General features: G+C 34.5%; 1 protein-coding gene across 1 annotated transcript in view; it reads right to left on the reverse strand.

Annotated features, from left to right (window-relative positions):
* The window catches only part of LOC109066632 (UHRF1-binding protein 1-like), a 34,258-nt gene that overhangs the window by 16,000 nt on the left and 544 nt on the right, over positions 1-17,714 (reverse strand). The window contains exons 2-4 of the mRNA XM_042712655.1: positions 2,314-2,476; positions 1,766-1,804; positions 527-618 (exon numbers count right to left, since the gene is read on the reverse strand). Coding sequence (XP_042568589.1) covers positions 527-618; positions 1,766-1,804; positions 2,314-2,476 — 294 coding nt within the window. The remainder of the gene's footprint in view (positions 1-526; positions 619-1,765; positions 1,805-2,313; positions 2,477-17,714) is intronic.

Below are 17,714 nucleotides of genomic sequence, written 5' to 3' on the forward strand. Positions count from 1 at the left end.
CTATTCATTGACTGTAAACTGCTCTGAAAACAAGTGCGTAGAAGGTGCAAGAATGCCACATTTTTATTTTCAAATGTGCATTTAATCCATTTTGAAGTTTAATAATCACATTAAGCCATTTCAAAAGTAGAAATTAAGACTTTTTCTAATCCCATTTAAGATATTTAAGAATTTTTATGACCTTACATTCGATAAACCTAAATCGAAGGCTTTTTAAGGACCCACGGGGATATTCAGTATTCTTATGATATTCTGTTCCCAAGCTATGGCTTATGTTCCCTCTCCACAGTCTACAGATCTAATTTAAGCTCACCATTTGAGGAATCATTTGTTTGTAGCACAAATGGTGTGATATGCTTTACTCTGCATCTTGGCTTTGAACAAATAACAGTACTGACTAATGAATCTGAACATCAGTGTGCATGATGGAGAGGACACGGTAGGGAGGTTTCACCACCATCTGCATGCATTTGTAAAAACACTGTGGATCTGGGTTACTAAAAGGAAAGCTGCAGATCATTCTGACCTTTGACCTGCAGTAATGGCAATCGGAGAGGGGCCATTCGGCGGCCGGGGTTCCTCACAGGTCCTCATTTCAACTTCTACTTTGTCCAGGAACTGCAGGAGGAGAAGAAACAGAGTTCAGGTCAGAACTTCTGATGCTGTCAGTCACTACTTTATGATGAACTACACTGCTCAAGCCATGAAATATCTATGGAATATATAGAAATATGAATCATGCAGCATGCAGCATGTTTTAGAAATCTAGATAACATTAGATAACTTTAACTAGTTAACAATCTAATGTTAGTTCATATGGGATGTTGTAATGGTAGAGCATTAACCATCATAATGCATTCAAAATCTGCAGACAAATGTTGAATTCAGCACATAAAACAGTCGTTACTTAATTTGCTCGACTAAAAACATATTGTATCTGATTAATAATTTCTCCTCTCAAAGTTTTGAATGTTCTCATGTTATAACGATGATCTACAGAAGAATCACTGACATGCAAAAACTGTTTTTTAAGTAATCATGAGAATGTATATTTGAAGACATCATCAAAAATCATTTATATAAGAACACTTTAAATTTAAGATGAAAAAGTTGATAAATTTTCCATGCTGCAATTGTTCATCAATAGGCGTGCATTTTCATGTTTATCCATAAAATGTAGTCCCAAAAGTGCATGTGTAAGATACGGTGGGGGGGAAAAAGACTAAATAATCTACTGTAACTCATGTAATTAATGTCTGCATAAGCTCATGTTTAAGCCACACTTAATACCCGGGTCAAAATGGACCCGAACCGATAAGGTGAAACTTTATTTTTAATAGTTATATCTTTTTATAAAAAAAATCTTGAAAACTACATTTAATTAAAAAAACAGCATTTGCATTATTTCTGTACATCTCATCCAGTTTAAAATAGACATTCTCCTGTATTTTTATATTTGCATATATTTTTGCTTAGTTGTGATTTTGCTTATGTTTTAATTCTAAAACTCTGACAAATCTAAATCTAAGGAGAAATGGTCTGTATACCAGGCCACTGTAAAAGACTGCATTACAATGTTGGACTCCATTGGATCCACCTTATCAGACGCCCTAGCATTTGAGTGTAAAGCACAAAACTGACGCAAGGGTACTTTTGCAGAAGTGAAAAAGACTGGAGAACATGTGATAAACAGAGGGATGACAGAATGTGACCGAGAGACAAAAATTATGCAAGAGGGGAAATACATTGAGAGGGAGATTCTTACCAAAGATATGGGACTGGTCTTCAACTTTGTCCATTGTATCTGACAAAGAAAACACACACACACACACACTTAAATAACACTGAATTTGTTTAAATATCTTTGTGATAATTTCCTATGGACTCTTGAAAAAAAAAAAAAAAAGTGAAAGTGAAAGTGAAAGTGACATACAGCCAAGTATGCTGACCAATACTCAGAATTCGTGCTCTGCATTTAACCCATCCAAAGTGCACACACACAGCAGTGAACAAACACACAGAGCAGTGGGTATCATTTATGCTGCGGCGCCTGGGGAGCAGTTGGGGGTTCAGTGCCTTGCTCAAGCAAGGGCACCACAGTCGTGGTATTGCCGGCTCGAGACTCGAACCCACAACCTTAGGGTTAGGAGTCAAACTCTCTAACCATTAGGCCATGACTTCCCCATGATTACATCGATTCTCATTAGCACTTTTTTTAGTATAATTTGAAAAAACACTCTCAGTGTGGAATAATATGACTTATCAACAAAGCATGATAACAATAATAATTCCTCCAGGCTCTCTCCATTCTACCCGTATAGCAGCCTTGTTGCAGTAGACGCGGGTGACGGCCAGCCAGGTGGGCAGATCCAGCATGTTCTGCAGGACCTCCTCGTCCAGCTCCAGGTTGGACAGCTCACCCTCTCCCTTCAGCGTGCTCAGGTTGATCTTATCCGGGGAGAGGTTCTTAGTGAACCTACACAAGACAAAACAACCACTGATTGGTTAGATGATTTAGGAGTTAGGAGTCAAAAAGTATCCATGATAAAAAAAATAGGGGTAAAACTAGGGTACTAGGAAAAAAAAGAAACAAAAAAACCTGTCAAGTTATTAGAAAAATATTCTTTGTATTCATGTCAGTTTCATATGGTTGTGAAAAACTTTTACACCAGCTGGAATTTGATGCCTCAAAAAATGTCAAGTGGTGTAACCATCAAGTGAAAAAAATAACAATATTTGCACCTTACATACAGTTAAAGCACTCATTTTAATAGTTTAGGAATACATATTTAATAAAGCATTTAATTATGTTTATTTATTTCTATAATTGTAATCAATAATTAACTCATAAATATCATTACATTTTAGGGGAGATGCACCACATGACATTTTACAGTTTGATCTTGAAGCGATCATAAGAGACACGATGGATCAAATTATTTCAAATATTAATAAGCATGTCTGCTAAAATCGAAAATAAATAAATAAAAAGATAATGCTTAGCTAAAGGTTTTCTATTCCATAATTTTATTATGTAATGAGGATTTCTTAGAGTAGATGTATGACTTTAATAGTTTTATTACCCCCTCAAAAATAAACAAATTGTAATCCAATTAAAAACATGCTTGTCATATTCAAGTCAAGGTTCATATTCATTCCATATTTCATGCGTTTACTGATAAATAAACAGATCTAATAAAAATAAAAGTGTCATGTCATTGTGTTCGGGGACAAAACTCAACGACCAATAAGCTACAAGCATTTAAGTCATGGGAACACATACGACTTATATTTCTTGAACTCTCAGTTGTCCTTCTCGGTCACTTTTGACACTGCTATTATTTTAGGTTATAAGGTCTGAGCTGAAACCCCCATCACAAAGACTTTAGTCATTGACTAACAGTGAGTAATAAGATCACAGCAGGCCTGCAGAGAGACTGATTTTAGCCCACGGGAGTGTTTCTAACCCCTGCCCTCAAAACCTGCAGGGATCACACAGACACAAGCACACAGAGCACATTTAATATTCACTGTACAGCCTTTACACTTCATAAGATAAAACCAGCACATTCACTATAAATGCAGAGCTCAGAGTGGCTGAAGTGTTTCATGCATTTGAATGGGAAATCTCCATCTGTTCAAAGACTTCAAAGATTAACCCAGCCTTCAGAAGACCAATGAGAGGGAAAACACTGCTATACAATATTACCACAACACTCTAGTCACGTTTCAATATCATGCGATTAACTTTATATGTGGCACTACATTACTGTGATACTCTGTGATGCTTTAATGAATCCTGTGTGATTTTCTTTCTTCAGCGGAACACAAAAGAAGCAGCTCTGGAGAATGTTCACACTGCTCTCTTTACTCTACAGTGACCACTGGTTTCTGCGAGTGCCAATCTCAATTCTGCCAGGTGCATCTCAATAAATTAGAATGTCATGGAAAAGTTCATTTATTTCAGTAATTCAACTCAAATTGTGAAACTTGTGTATTAAATAAATTCAATGCACATAGACTGAAGTAGTTTAAGTCTTTGGTTCTTTTAATTGTGATGATTTTGGCTCACATTTAACGAAAACCCACCAATTCACAACAAATTAGAATATGGTGACATTCCAATCAGCTAATCAACTCAAAACACCTGCTAAGGTTTCCTGAACCTTCAAAATGGTCTCTCAGTTTGGTTCACTAGGCTACACAATCATGGGGAAGACTGCTGATCTGACAGTTGTCCAGAAGACAATCATTGACACCCTTCACAAGGAGGGTAAGCCACAAACATTCATTGCCAAAGAAGCTGGCTGTTCACAGAGTGCTGTATCCAAGCATGTTAACAGAGAGTTGAGTGTGGAAGGAAAAAGTGTGGAAGAAAAAGATGCACATACTAACCGAGAGAACCGCAGCCTTATGAGGATTGTCAAGCAAAATCGAGTCAAGAATTTGAGTGAACTTCACAAGGAATGGACTGAGGCTGGGGTCAAGGCATCAAGAGCCACCACACACAGACGTGTCAAGGAATATGGCTACAGTTGTCGTAATTCCTCTTGTTAAGACACTGCTGAACCACAGACAACGTCAGAGGCATCTTACCTGGGCTAAGGAGAAGAAGAACTGGACTGTTGCCCAGTGGTCCAAAGTCCTCTTTTCAGATGAGAGCAAGTTTTGTATTTCATTTGGAAACCAAGGTCCTAGAGTCTGGAGGAAGGGTGGAGAAGCTCATAGCCCAAGTTGCTTAAAGTCCAGTGTTAAGTTTCCACAGTCTGTGATGATTTGGGTGCAATGTCATCTGCTGGTGTTGGTCCATTGTTTTTTTTTGAAAACCAAAGTCACTGCACCCGTTTACCAAGACATTTTGGAGCACTTCATGCTTCCTTCTGCTGACCAGCTTTTTGAAGATACTGATTTCATTTTCCAGCAGGATCTGGCACCTGCCCACACTGCCAAAAGCACCAAAAGTTGGTTAAATGACGATGGTGTTGGTGTGCTTGACTGGCCAGCAAGCTCACCAGACCTGAACCCCAGAGAGAATCTATGAGGTATTGTCAAGAGGAAAATGAGAAACAACAGACCAAAAATGCAGATTATCTGAAGGCCACTGTCAAAGAAACCTGGGCTTCCATACACCTCAGGAGTGCAACAAACTGATCACCTCCATGCCACACCAAATTGAGGCAGTAATTAAAGCAAAAGAAGTCCCTACCAAGTATTGAGTACATGTACAGTAAATGGACATACTATCCAGAAGACCAACAATTCACTACATTTTTTTTTTATTTTTTTTTATTGGTCTTATGAAGTATTCTAATTTGTTGAGATAGTGAATTGGTGGGTTTTTGTTAAATATGAGTCAAAATCATCACAATTAAAAGAACCAAAGACTTAAACTACTTAAGTCTATGTGCACTGAATTTATTTAATACATGAGTTTCACAATTTGAGTTGAATTTCTTAAATAAATGAACTTTTCCACGACATTCTAATTTATTGAGATGCACCTGTGTGTGTGTGTGTGTGTGTAACTACTTCAACGGTTTATATATATATATATATATATATATATAATTTAAATATATATAATTTTAAATATATATATATTAATACAAATCTCAATTGCACTAAAAGAACGTGATATTAAATGAAACCAGTCAGTAGAATTGCAGTGGAAGAGGTTGTAGAAAATGACAAAAGGCTTCTCTTCTCCGAGCTGACAGAGCTGTGAGAACAAAGATGACTACAGGACAAACAACAGACTGGTGTCTGGAAACTCAGCATCTCTTTCTGTCTCCTGAGAGTGAAGCAGGCATGTGTGCTTATCTCACTCTTTGCCTTTCTCTTTTTTCTTTTTTTCTTAGTGTTTTATTCTGTTAGGTTTAGGGATTTTTGAGTTGGGATGGTTGAAAATATACATCTGTTTTATCCTTTTGAAATATTCATAAACATATGTATATGCTCATTCATATTTACATATTAGCTCTGAGATAACTTAAGGAAATAGTTGACCAAAAAATAAAACATTCTTTTGTGTTCCGCAGAATTAAGTTATACAGGTTTGGAAAGACACAAGAAAAAAAAAAATATGAAATATCCCAATAAATTATATTTTTCAGTCACAGGAAAAGTAATAATAAAAGCCAAGTTCTGACTTTAACTAATTAATACGAGGAGGAATGAAATTTCCTTAACTTCACTTCACTAAAAAAAAAAAAAACACACACACACACACACACACAAAACATCTACATTTACCCACGTACACAGTAATTTTTTTAAGAAGTATGTTGTTTTTTATGATCCTGCATTTATTTTATTTGATAATACAATAAACAGTAATTTTGTAATGTTTTTAAATAAGAAGTCTTTTGTTTTCTATGTGGATTTTTTTTTGAATTAATTAAAGCTGAATTACTACAGTCTTCATGATCCTTCAGAAATCATTCTAATATACTGATTTACTGCTCAAGAAACATTTCTGATTATCATCAGTGTTGTGCTGCTTCATATTTTTGTGGGCATTTGATGAATTGAAAGTTTTGAAGAAAAAAAACAGCATTAATTTGATATAGAATTCTTCTGTAGCATCAAAAATGTTAATTTTCATCAATTTAACGCGTCCTTGCTGAATAAAATATTTGATTTCTTTCCATTCAAATAAATAAATACTGAGCCCAAACTTCTGAAACGTAGCGTAAGTTTTTAACACGAAAATACGACACAATGACCTTTGTAAACATTTTCAGTGATGACACAAACAATAATCAATCAATAAATCAAAAAGCAAATCTGAGTTTTGAAAATATTCAATGAAACAAACTGTTGCCATTTTTGCATAAGTTTAAATCAGAGATTCTATTAAAACATCATTTATACGTGTTTTTTTTTTTTTTTTAACATTACTAATAAAACTAATCAAATCTCTACAACTCTAATGACACACTGAGTTTCTCAACCCTGTTCCCGAAGGTACATGAAAACTACAAACTATTCCTAATCAAACACTCCTGATTCAACTCCAAGAGCAGAAATACACGAGGGAGACGTCCAAAAAGTGTACTGCGGGTGTGCCTCCAGGAACAGGGCTGGGAACACCATCTAATTTAAAGAGCAATAATAATGCTTGAACAACATCACGCCATTCATATCGTTTAAGCACAATCATCTGGAATATTTCACATATCACCCAGTCCTACTTCAGAGTATAATAATACACCCACTAAAAGCACACTTGAATGGGTAAGAGGGCTGGATCCCATCTATCTGGTCATATCTACTCGCACCATCATTACACATTCCTCTGTTCTTACGCTACTGTAGTTCCTCTTTCCCACAGACCTTAACAAACAGTGTGAAAACTGAGTTCGGCGTTCTGTGAAGGGACCACAGCTAGACATCACACAAGCCATTTTCCTTTTTCTCCAAAAGCTTCCTTCCCAGAAAACACAAACACGATGACAAAAAACGCCCAGTCTTTTAAAAGGACAGACTGCACATCAAAGCCTTGGGCTGTAATGCTTAAAAACCTCTGGAAATGGTTTGATGAGAGCAATTCTCATTCTTCCATTTCCTTTAGGCCGGACACTATAAAGGCCTTATCTTTTTTAATAGTGAGTAGCCTTTAGTTTATGACACAATCATGACTTTCTGGTCAGTTGCAGGTGGTTGGGGAAGGGTGTTCTCATTCTAGAGAGATCTGATTGGACAATAATTAGCATACGCCCCCAAGTGCAAGACGAGTCATCAGTATTATATTCTGTTTTCTGGGAGGAGTAAGTAACTGCTTAAAATATTGCATTTCAAAGACTCAAAACTGACCCGCATGCATTAAAAGCCACAAAACTACACTTTTGAGTTTATGGTGTCTCTCTCTACAGCCTGATAAGCAGAAGGTTGCTGGTTCAATCATATAACTACAGCACTCAACCCCAGGTTACTCCAGCGGGATATGTCTGTAGCACAAAAATGATGAATTACACGTCAGATTTTCATATTTAGAGATAGAGGCCTGCCAAAACCCATAACCCTCAATATGACCACTAGAAAAAATTATGCTTGCCTTAGTAAACAATACTGAGGACACAGCCCGAATAAGTTGGCTTTACTAGAAATTTGTGTGGAAATTTTAGTTTTTACACAACTTGAATCTAAACAGCTTTAGTTGAATTAACATAGAACCTTAAGTTTATGCAGTAAACAAATCAAGTTTACATTAGTAGTCTTTACTAAAAATCTTAAGTTCACATCAATTATTATTTGGAGTATACTGTAGGTTGCATAAATTAACTATTGTAAGTTACAACTACAAAAATATATAGATATTAGCAAATAATATTAACAAATGTTTTTAAGTAATGATAAATGTCAATGTAATTAGACATAGATTGAGATTTATTCTATGAAACATTTTCAAATAAATTGAAAAAAAAAAGAAAAACAGATTTCAATGCACAAATGTTTTTTTTTATTGTTTATCAAAGAAACGGTAACATGACATGCATTAAACTTGTCAGCCACAGGACAAGTAAAAATAAGCTTTGAAAGCGCTTACTAACAATTGTAACATGAACACACAGTATTCAACAATATATGCTATATCCTTTGTGAATGCTTGGATATGCATTAAAAACTGGGCATGCATTAAAACAGAGGCAAGCCTCTGTAACTTTAAACTTGACTGAAGAATTGTGTGAACACACATTAACTGAGCACTAACAGCACAAATATGCAGCGACAGAACACACTTTAATGTCTTTTACAGCAAAACACAAGTGGCTTCTTATGGAAGATTCTCGCATTTCCTTACGTTTAATGTCTTTTACAGTTTTCATTGTTTGCAACCTGGGTATTCTCGCATTTCCTTACTACCCGTTGGATTAACTGGAATGTGTTTTTCATAGATTTAGGGTAGTTGAGATGCAGTGTGTATGCAAGTCCATACAGAATGCACATAGCTTTTGGCAAGTCGTCAATATTGTCCATCACAACTTCTCCTTCAATGATGATCTTCAGTGAGGCTGGATTGAGATGGAGAGAAGATGAGAGCCTTCATGCTCAATGAGGAGGATTCCAATGTCATCAGAGTCCTAACAACATAAGAGCACAATCATGACATTTCTCATTACATAACCATCAATAATGTTAAGCATTTTGTTACAACTGCTGGAGTTCTGTCTTCACAATGATTATTTAAATTTTGGCAACATGGACTTTTAATGCAGGAACAGAAACTTATGATGTTCCATTAAAAACAGTTCACACAAAAGTGAAAATCTGCTGTTAATTTACACATCCTCAGGCCATCCAAGGTGAAGCTGAGTTTTTCTTCAGTAGAACCTTAAAGGATTATTAGCTGAAACTGTGGTCCTTGGTGATTGATATAAAACAGTCAATGGAAACAATTTTTGATAGTTAAAAAAAAAACCTGTGGATACTCCTGACCATGAGGTGGGGTTTTAAGTTTTAGAATTGTTGTGGGAGAAGTTCAAAGTTTCTGCAAGCGGTCCTGAGTGCATTCACAGTCTGGAGCGTGTGTTTCCTGTAACATATAATGTATGCACAGGGGCAAACTCACACATGAGCAATCTTCCTGAAGTTGACTGCACAAGCAAATGATTTTTAATTTTTATATAGGTTGTGGAATCCAAGATAAGTACACGCAAGTACCATTTTGATGATGACCAATACAACACACAATGCTTGCACTCCAGACATTTGTAAACACCTCAGGACTGTGTGCCGGGGCTGTGGATTAAAGGTAATAATGCTGTAAATAATGTTCAGTATCTTGCACGGACTGATTGTTTGTGTAAAACACAGGAACTATCAATTAATGGTGAAATGTGTTTTTTTTTATGTTCTTTTAGATATTCTGAGAGAAAACAGAGGTTACTTTCAAAACATATTTTGTAGAAATCTGTAGGTTTGTGGCCAAGGATGATAGAAAGTCCTCTGAGCACCAGAGACATCAGTTGGCTCTTTAGTCTGTCAGGGAGTAAAATGAATCACTGATGAATCAAATGAAAGAAATGATCACAAGAAAGCAGAACCAATCAAGCACAATTTTGATTGCATTACACAACCAATTGTAAACGTTTTGTGATACATTTTCAGTACTTAAACTGTTAAAAACTATGCAATGCAAGTCTTTAACGGATATGGACCAACCTTGATTTGTTGTGAAAGCTGTCAACAGCTGCCAAACTTCCTCTCTCCTAGACTGAAATATCTCAGTTAGACTATGATTTCATGCTTGAGATTCTTGCCCACAATCCTGTAACATTAATTAGAGCTCCATGAACACCTAAAACAGAGAAGAAAAAGTGTTAAATGTCAAGCCTAACTGAAACTTTCAGCATCTACGCATAACCCTTTAAGCTCAACAGTTCAGTTGCAGTTATAAATAATACTAGACACGATAATATATCAAAAAGACAAGCTAACTTAGCTTTAACAAAAACCTAATTGATGCACACATGCTGATGATAAAATACTTAAGCTGAGGGTAATTATATGCTAACGTTACAGTTAAAAATGAACATGCAAACACACTTGCTAAACTTAATAGGAACCAAAAGAAAAACCGATTTAAATATCAGCATTATAGCCAAACTGTGAACCAACAGGGAAAACCGTCGATCGGCACATTAAGAGTACTTTAGCTTTAATTTACAGAAACGCTGTCATCGGACCGGTCTTTTGGATAATCAATTTTCCCAGAAAGATAAAGATATAGAAGTTAACACACTCACCATTACATGCAGCTTTCCAAATCCATCGTGTGCATCATCAGCCGGAATCTTCAAACAATCGCGCGCTCACTGCTCAAAACATAATCACTCTCGCCACAACATCTCGTCTGAATAGTTCAAACAACTAATTATATTTAGTAATGTCAAATTTTTTTACAAAATCAAGGAAGAATAATTAATGACGACTAAAAATGTTTATTTAAAACAAAATCCGGGTTTAGAGTGCAGGAGTGAATGCAAAAAAACAAAGAATCCTGAGCCTGATCTTTTTTCTGGGGGTTGAGGGTTGCGGGAGCGGACACATACACAGGGTTATTTGGCAAACAAAAAAGAAAATGATTATCCTTGAAACAAACTAGTAACGTATCTGCCATTGCCAGACCTACAATCTAAAACATGACACTTCTGAAATTATTTTGTTCAAAAGAAATAATGGTAAATTAAATACTAGGAAATGAATATAAAATAGGAAATATACAAAGTCAGTTTACTACAGAAAACTACAGTTTAGTTCAGTTAACAACAACAACAAAACAACAACATTAAAATGGTTGAAGAACTGGTAAGTTACACATGGTTTGTACAGATACTGCAAAATAAATTTCCAGGACTTTCAAGGACTTGACTACTTTTTTGGTTCTCAAGGACTAAAATCAGATCTCACTTATCAATCAATATTGTTATTATCTTTCAAATTTTAATAAATAAACTAATAAAACAAAATGGTACAAATAAAGTGCAGCACATGCAAAGAATGCAATGACTGTGGCAACTTTAACATTTGAAAGGATACTATGACAAAGTTATCGCTTTCCTTATTCAAACTGATTTTATTTTTCATGAATATATGATTGACCTGAAGAATGAAAGCTATGTCATACACTTGGAAAATTATGAGCTTTCTCACGCTCATAGACACTAGGTGTGTGACAATACACTTAGCTCACAAGGTGAGACAAAATACAGATACTTGGTTCACTAGGACAAGACAATGTTTTAATACTTTAAGAAATTTTCAAATGACAAAATATTTGTCTTTTAATCACAAAAGTAAAACAATGCTGTTGTATTTTGAAATGTTTTAACTAATCTAGTGCTTAACTAATGGTTATTTTGCTAATCAAGTAATCTACTGATTATTTTGACAAGTAATCTGATATTATTTAGTAATACAAATAGAACTAAGCCAAAAACAGGTTTTAATGTGAATATATTTATATATAATGTAATGATGAGGCAATAATAATTGGCCTCCAATAAAGTATCAAAACCAAGTACATGGTTTTACTGAACAACACTGTTAATATGCTTATATTGTAACAAATACCTGCAGAGGGCGCCAACGGCCTGGTGATGTTTCATGTGATTCAACGAGATTTAAATCCATTTAATTTTAATATTTGGCCACATGCAAAGTCAGAAACTTTTATTTTGAAATAGCGATGTACAATACATAGCATATTTAGAAATATGTTGATTTATTCTCCTGTATTGGCATAGGTTTAAATGATTTACATTACAAATCAAGTGAGTTTTCCCAGATGAACGTTAAGCAACCCAACCTCACCGCATATGCAGAGGAAGAGTTTAGCCCCTTTCACATATACAGTCTTTACTGGTAAATTACTGTTAAGAGATCATGTGAGAACAGGATCTTTTCAAAAAAATCCCGGTAAATTTGTTCTGGCAATCAGATCGTTTTTATGGAGATGACGTGATTACTCTGTGCTGTTTACAGAGCTCCGCTGCTTTTTTAATAGCTTTTCTATGTAAATATGATGCTAGATGGAAATCTGTGACTATTGCGCCTTGCAGCTTTTTCAATGTGTCACGCTGGAGACCCAGGCTTCTTCTCCATTCATCAGCTAATGAGCGTCTCGTGTTTACAAGAGCAAAAACTTCTGATTGGCTAGTAATGTTAGTTTGGTTGAGAGTGATAGCTGTGTTCCTCTCATACATTGGTAGACGAACTCATGAACTTGAACGTGATATCAACAAGTGTTTAAATGTAGGACAACTTTTTTCCCCGCAGGCAAACTCTGCACGATGCGAACCGAACTTTAAGCCCTGTAAGGAGAAGGTCCGGCAGTGTGTGTGTGTGTGTGTGTGTGTGTGTGTGTGTGTGTGTGTGTGTGTGTCTCAACGCTGCATGACCACCTGACGGCTAGCTGACACAGTGAGCTGTGGAGAGGCTGATCTGAATGAGGGAGAGCTGGCAGAGCTTCAGCTGTGACTAAGAACAGCAGGAACTAGCATGTGTTTTGACACCCACAGAGAGCCTGCTGGGTAATCACAGCCAAAACACTGGAGTTCACTTCAGGCTTCTGAAGAATGACAAATAATATCAGACAGTCTTTCTCTACTGTGGACATGAAGTAAGAGTTATTTTTATATCTCTATCCTGGTATTATGGAAGCCCGTTTCGCCACTGAATAAAAAAATAAAACAAGGTAATTGCGACATCTCAGAATTGCGAGTTATGAAGTCAGAATTGTGAGATATAAACTCGCAATTTTGAGTTTTTTTCCGCTATTGCGAGTTTATATCTCACAATTCTGACTTTCTTTTTTTCTCACAATTACGAGTTCATATCTACCAATTTTGACTCTTTTTCTCAGAATTGCAAGTTATAAAGTCAGAATTGTGAGATATAAGCTGGCAAATGCGAGAAAAAAACTCATGCGTTTTGACTTTAGGCCTATATCCCGCAATTCTGTCTTTGTAACTCGCAATTCTGTCTTTGTAACTCGCAATTCTGTCTTTGTAACTCGCAATTCTGACTTTGTAACTCGCAATTGCGTGTTTTCTGAGAAAAAAAAAGTCAGAATTGTGAGATAAAAAGTCGCAATTAGCTTGTTTTATTTTTTATTTAGTGGCAGAAACGGGCTTCCATATGGTATATCATCAATATAGCAGATTTTTATTCAAAGTGACTAAATGTTCAATTATTACATGGACAAATCCACTGGAGTAACCCATAGTTAAGTGACTTAAAAGTTAAGTTTGCCAATTTTCAACCAGCTTTGTATTATTACAATATCAGTATGAAAAAGTCTTGTAAAACACACAGATCTCACTTTCATACTTTTGTATCGTCTCCTGCAGACGATCAGATTGAGTTCAGTGCATCACGTGTGCTGAAGTGTTCCTACTTTTTATTTTTATTTTTTAGCAAAAACAAAAAATGCCACAGCACCTTTTCTCTAATCAAGTACCAACAATTCAAACCAAGTATTAAAATGCCAAGGATAAAATGGAGACCCAGGAACTTTTATTATGGCCAAAACTAGGAGTTGCCATTATACAGAGTCACAGAACCATTCAGCCCAGATTTCATTGGACCAAATCTGTTTCAGGACAATTTTTCATCTAAAACTGAATCAGGGGAAAGGGAAAGGGCTTTCAGTTCAGCCAAACCTCAGAGATTGTGATGTTTCACTACACAGGTGAAGTTCGCCCAAATTAGGGTTATTATTATTAACTGAAACGAAAAAAAAAAGAGTTACTTGAAATAAAATGAAATATAACTTAAACTTAAAAAAATAAAAATAAAATAAAAAAAACTTAACTTTTATTCATTTATATATTTTAGTTTAACTTGCAGTACTAAAATAGCTAAAACTAAAAAAAAAAAATATTTTAAAAAATTATAATAAATTACAAAAAAAAAAATACTGAAAAGAGTTATTCAAACTTTATAATTAAAATTAGAAGGGAAATCACAAAAAAAGCAACCTTTTCAAAATATGAACATTTAATGATGCTAAAAAAAAAAAAAAAAAAAAACCCTTCCAAATACTTCTGGATCTACATCTTTTGAATAAACCATCAACGACCCCTAAAACCCAAGGAAAATGACCAGAACTGGACTGGTGGGAGTGCTTGATGAATAATGTTCCAGGACGTCCAACATCTTGACAAAATCACTAAGATTTCACTGATCAGCGGGACTCAAACCTGCAACCCTTCACTCACCAGCTCAGAATACTTGCATATTAACTACCATGCTGCTTATGCGTTTCCCAAGTTAACCTACAGAGAAAAGGCAAGTTTAACCTGACACTACCCTGTCACAACCGGTATAAAGTTGGTTCGACGTTGGATATTAGACAGATATTCAACCACGAAAAAAATCAATACATTCTTATTGCATGATATATACTTTTTATATTGTATAAAAAATGGCGTATCTGAAAAGACAAAGAACGTAAAAGTGGTTTAATTGTTTGAATTCTCCTTGATTTGTTTTGTGACACATAAAGAGTCTAGCAGCAGCACACTAGTGCGCAGGCCAGCTAGGGACCGTCTACAAAGTACATGAAAATGAAAAACGATAATTTTCCCCACCTGAATGTTTTTTATAATTAACAAAACAAGAGCAATTTGTGCACCAAGGTCTTTGAAAGATATAAAGACACACACTTATAACGCTCACTTGAATTTAAATAAGAAATACTGTAAACAAGATACGTGATAGTGGTTATTATTATATTATTACTATCAATAAATATATTAATAAAAGAAAAACACCATTAAAAGCATTAGAATTCCATAATCCAGTGGTTATGCAGCAGGCTGATTCCAGGTCCTTGTGAGAACATTATTATTATTTTTTCCTTATATTAACGGAAGTATGACACCAAATAAGTACACGCTATTGAAATTAAAACCAATAAAGAAATTAATTTAAATAAATACACTCTCCTGTATCAACCTCATGGTGTGTGTCTTGTTACTGTTTTCATAAGAAGATTTTTTTATATTTGTTCTAGTCGCAGAACTATAACAGAAAACATGCTGTTGAAATTCAACAATTAAGATAACACTAGCGAAGAGTGTTGTTTTGACTTGAATTTGAAAATCTACATTTTAATAAATTAATTTATAACACTCACAGTTTTATTACACAACTTCAAAGGGTGTGTGTTGTTACTGGTTCCTAGAAGAACATTTTGATGGTGGTTTTAGCCACAGAACTATAATAGAACACACACTATTGAAAATGAAACCAATACATCATTTAGTTTCAAATAACTACAATATGGCGTAGAATTCCATAGAGTCTCCAGTGTTACTGCCCCCTAGAGGAAGATACTGCAGGTGTTCTGAACGAGTTTGACATTCAAACTTATGAATTCTTTTAAAATCAATAAAGTCTTATATTTTAACTTCAAAAGGTGTGTCTTGTTTCTGATTTCTAAATGAACATTTTAATGTATGTTTTACACTCATATGTAATTCAGAACACATGCTGTTGAATTAAATAAAAAAAATCCATTCCATTCAATGTCTTTCTTTTTTTTTTTTTTTTTTTTTTTGATAGTTGTTCATGAGTCTCCTTATTTTTCCTGAGCAGTTAAACTGTCCACTATTCTTCATAAAAACTCTCCAGGTCTCACAAACTCTTTGGATAAATTGTGCTTATTGTATATGTAGGTTTCTTCTGAAGCTTCTGACATAATTCAGTTATTTTGTCTTGTGGACTGTATATAAACATCTTTGATGCAACATATCTTACTCAGGGCAGCACTAAAAAATAAAGGTAAAGTAATTAACATTTTGCCCACAACTATATCTTCATAGAACTATAAGAATAAACTCCAGTCAAATGGACGATCCGTTTGTACTTTTTTTTTTTTTTTTGAAATATAAAATGTTTATATTATTTATCTTTTTACTGTTATTTAGAATCACATTTCTAAATGTTACAATCCAAAATAAACAATTTAAATAAATTCCTGCTTAAATATTTTCTGTATTTACATGACATTTTAATTATGCATGATTTTTAAATACTTTCTGTAATGTTTTTTTATTTTATTTATTTTTTATTTTTAATAACGATGTTCATTGAACAAAATCATTTCCTGTGTGAATATATTTTCTATATGTGTCACTGAAATAACATTTGGGACTTTCCTCAATATTTTACTCAAAAGTACAGTAACTTTTGTTTTAAAAAAGCTCTTGTAAGGGTGCAAGACTACTTTTTAGGTGCTCGTGGTGGTAATGCATGGACAGAAATTTTATGCAGATTTATATGTTTATTTATAGATCTATAGATAAACTGTAATTTGTGTTGTTCCATATGTATATGCTTCAAAAAACTAATGTACTACATGTCAATAAACTAATATACAATATATATGGGTTGTTTTTTCTTTTTGGATTAGCATTTCATATATAATATGCAGTGGTGGTCAAAATTATTTGAACACTAGTATTTTCAGCAGCTAAAAATGGTTTTAAGTCAGTTATTTCTATCTTTTGCTGTAGTGTGTCAGTATGATATAACTATTTTTTGGGGGGGGGTTCATTTTCAGTAGTGTGTGTTCTATAATAGTTCTGTGGCTAAAACCACCATCAAAATGTTCTTCTAGAAAGCAGTAACAACACACACCCTTTGAAGTTGAAATTGAATACTGTATGTTTTAAAAATGAGTGTGTTAACGGATTCAACTTTAATTCAATAGTATGCATCCTGATTTACATATAACAGTAAAATATGGTGCTCAGTATTGTTCTTTGAACAAGTAACAAGACACACCCATTTAAGTTTACATATCAAACTGTATGCATTCTAAATTAATGTGTTTAAACTTCTGAATGTCAGACTTGGTCAAGACAAGTGCAGTATCTTCCTCTAGGGGGCGGTAAACTGAACTTTGATCTTTGTCAAGCTTTTTCTCAATCAGTACATTTCTATAACTTTTGTTGTGCTACAGTTCTGTGAATAAAACCAACAGCTAAATGTTCTTTAATGAACACATAATAAGACACACCCTTTGATTTGAGATTTATTATTTATACATTTCACAAGTGAAGCATTTAGATGGAATAACTGTGTTTTTCTCTTCGTTTTGCACTTTGCAGACAGTCCCTAACATGAACTTTTACATTATAAACTCTATCAGTTATAATTCCTTAAAGCAGACTAAAACCAATAAAACACAATGTGTGTTCTCT

This window comes from Cyprinus carpio, chromosome A23 (genome assembly GCF_018340385.1).
Source record: "Cyprinus carpio isolate SPL01 chromosome A23, ASM1834038v1, whole genome shotgun sequence".
NCBI lineage: Eukaryota > Metazoa > Chordata > Actinopteri > Cypriniformes > Cyprinidae > Cyprinus > Cyprinus carpio.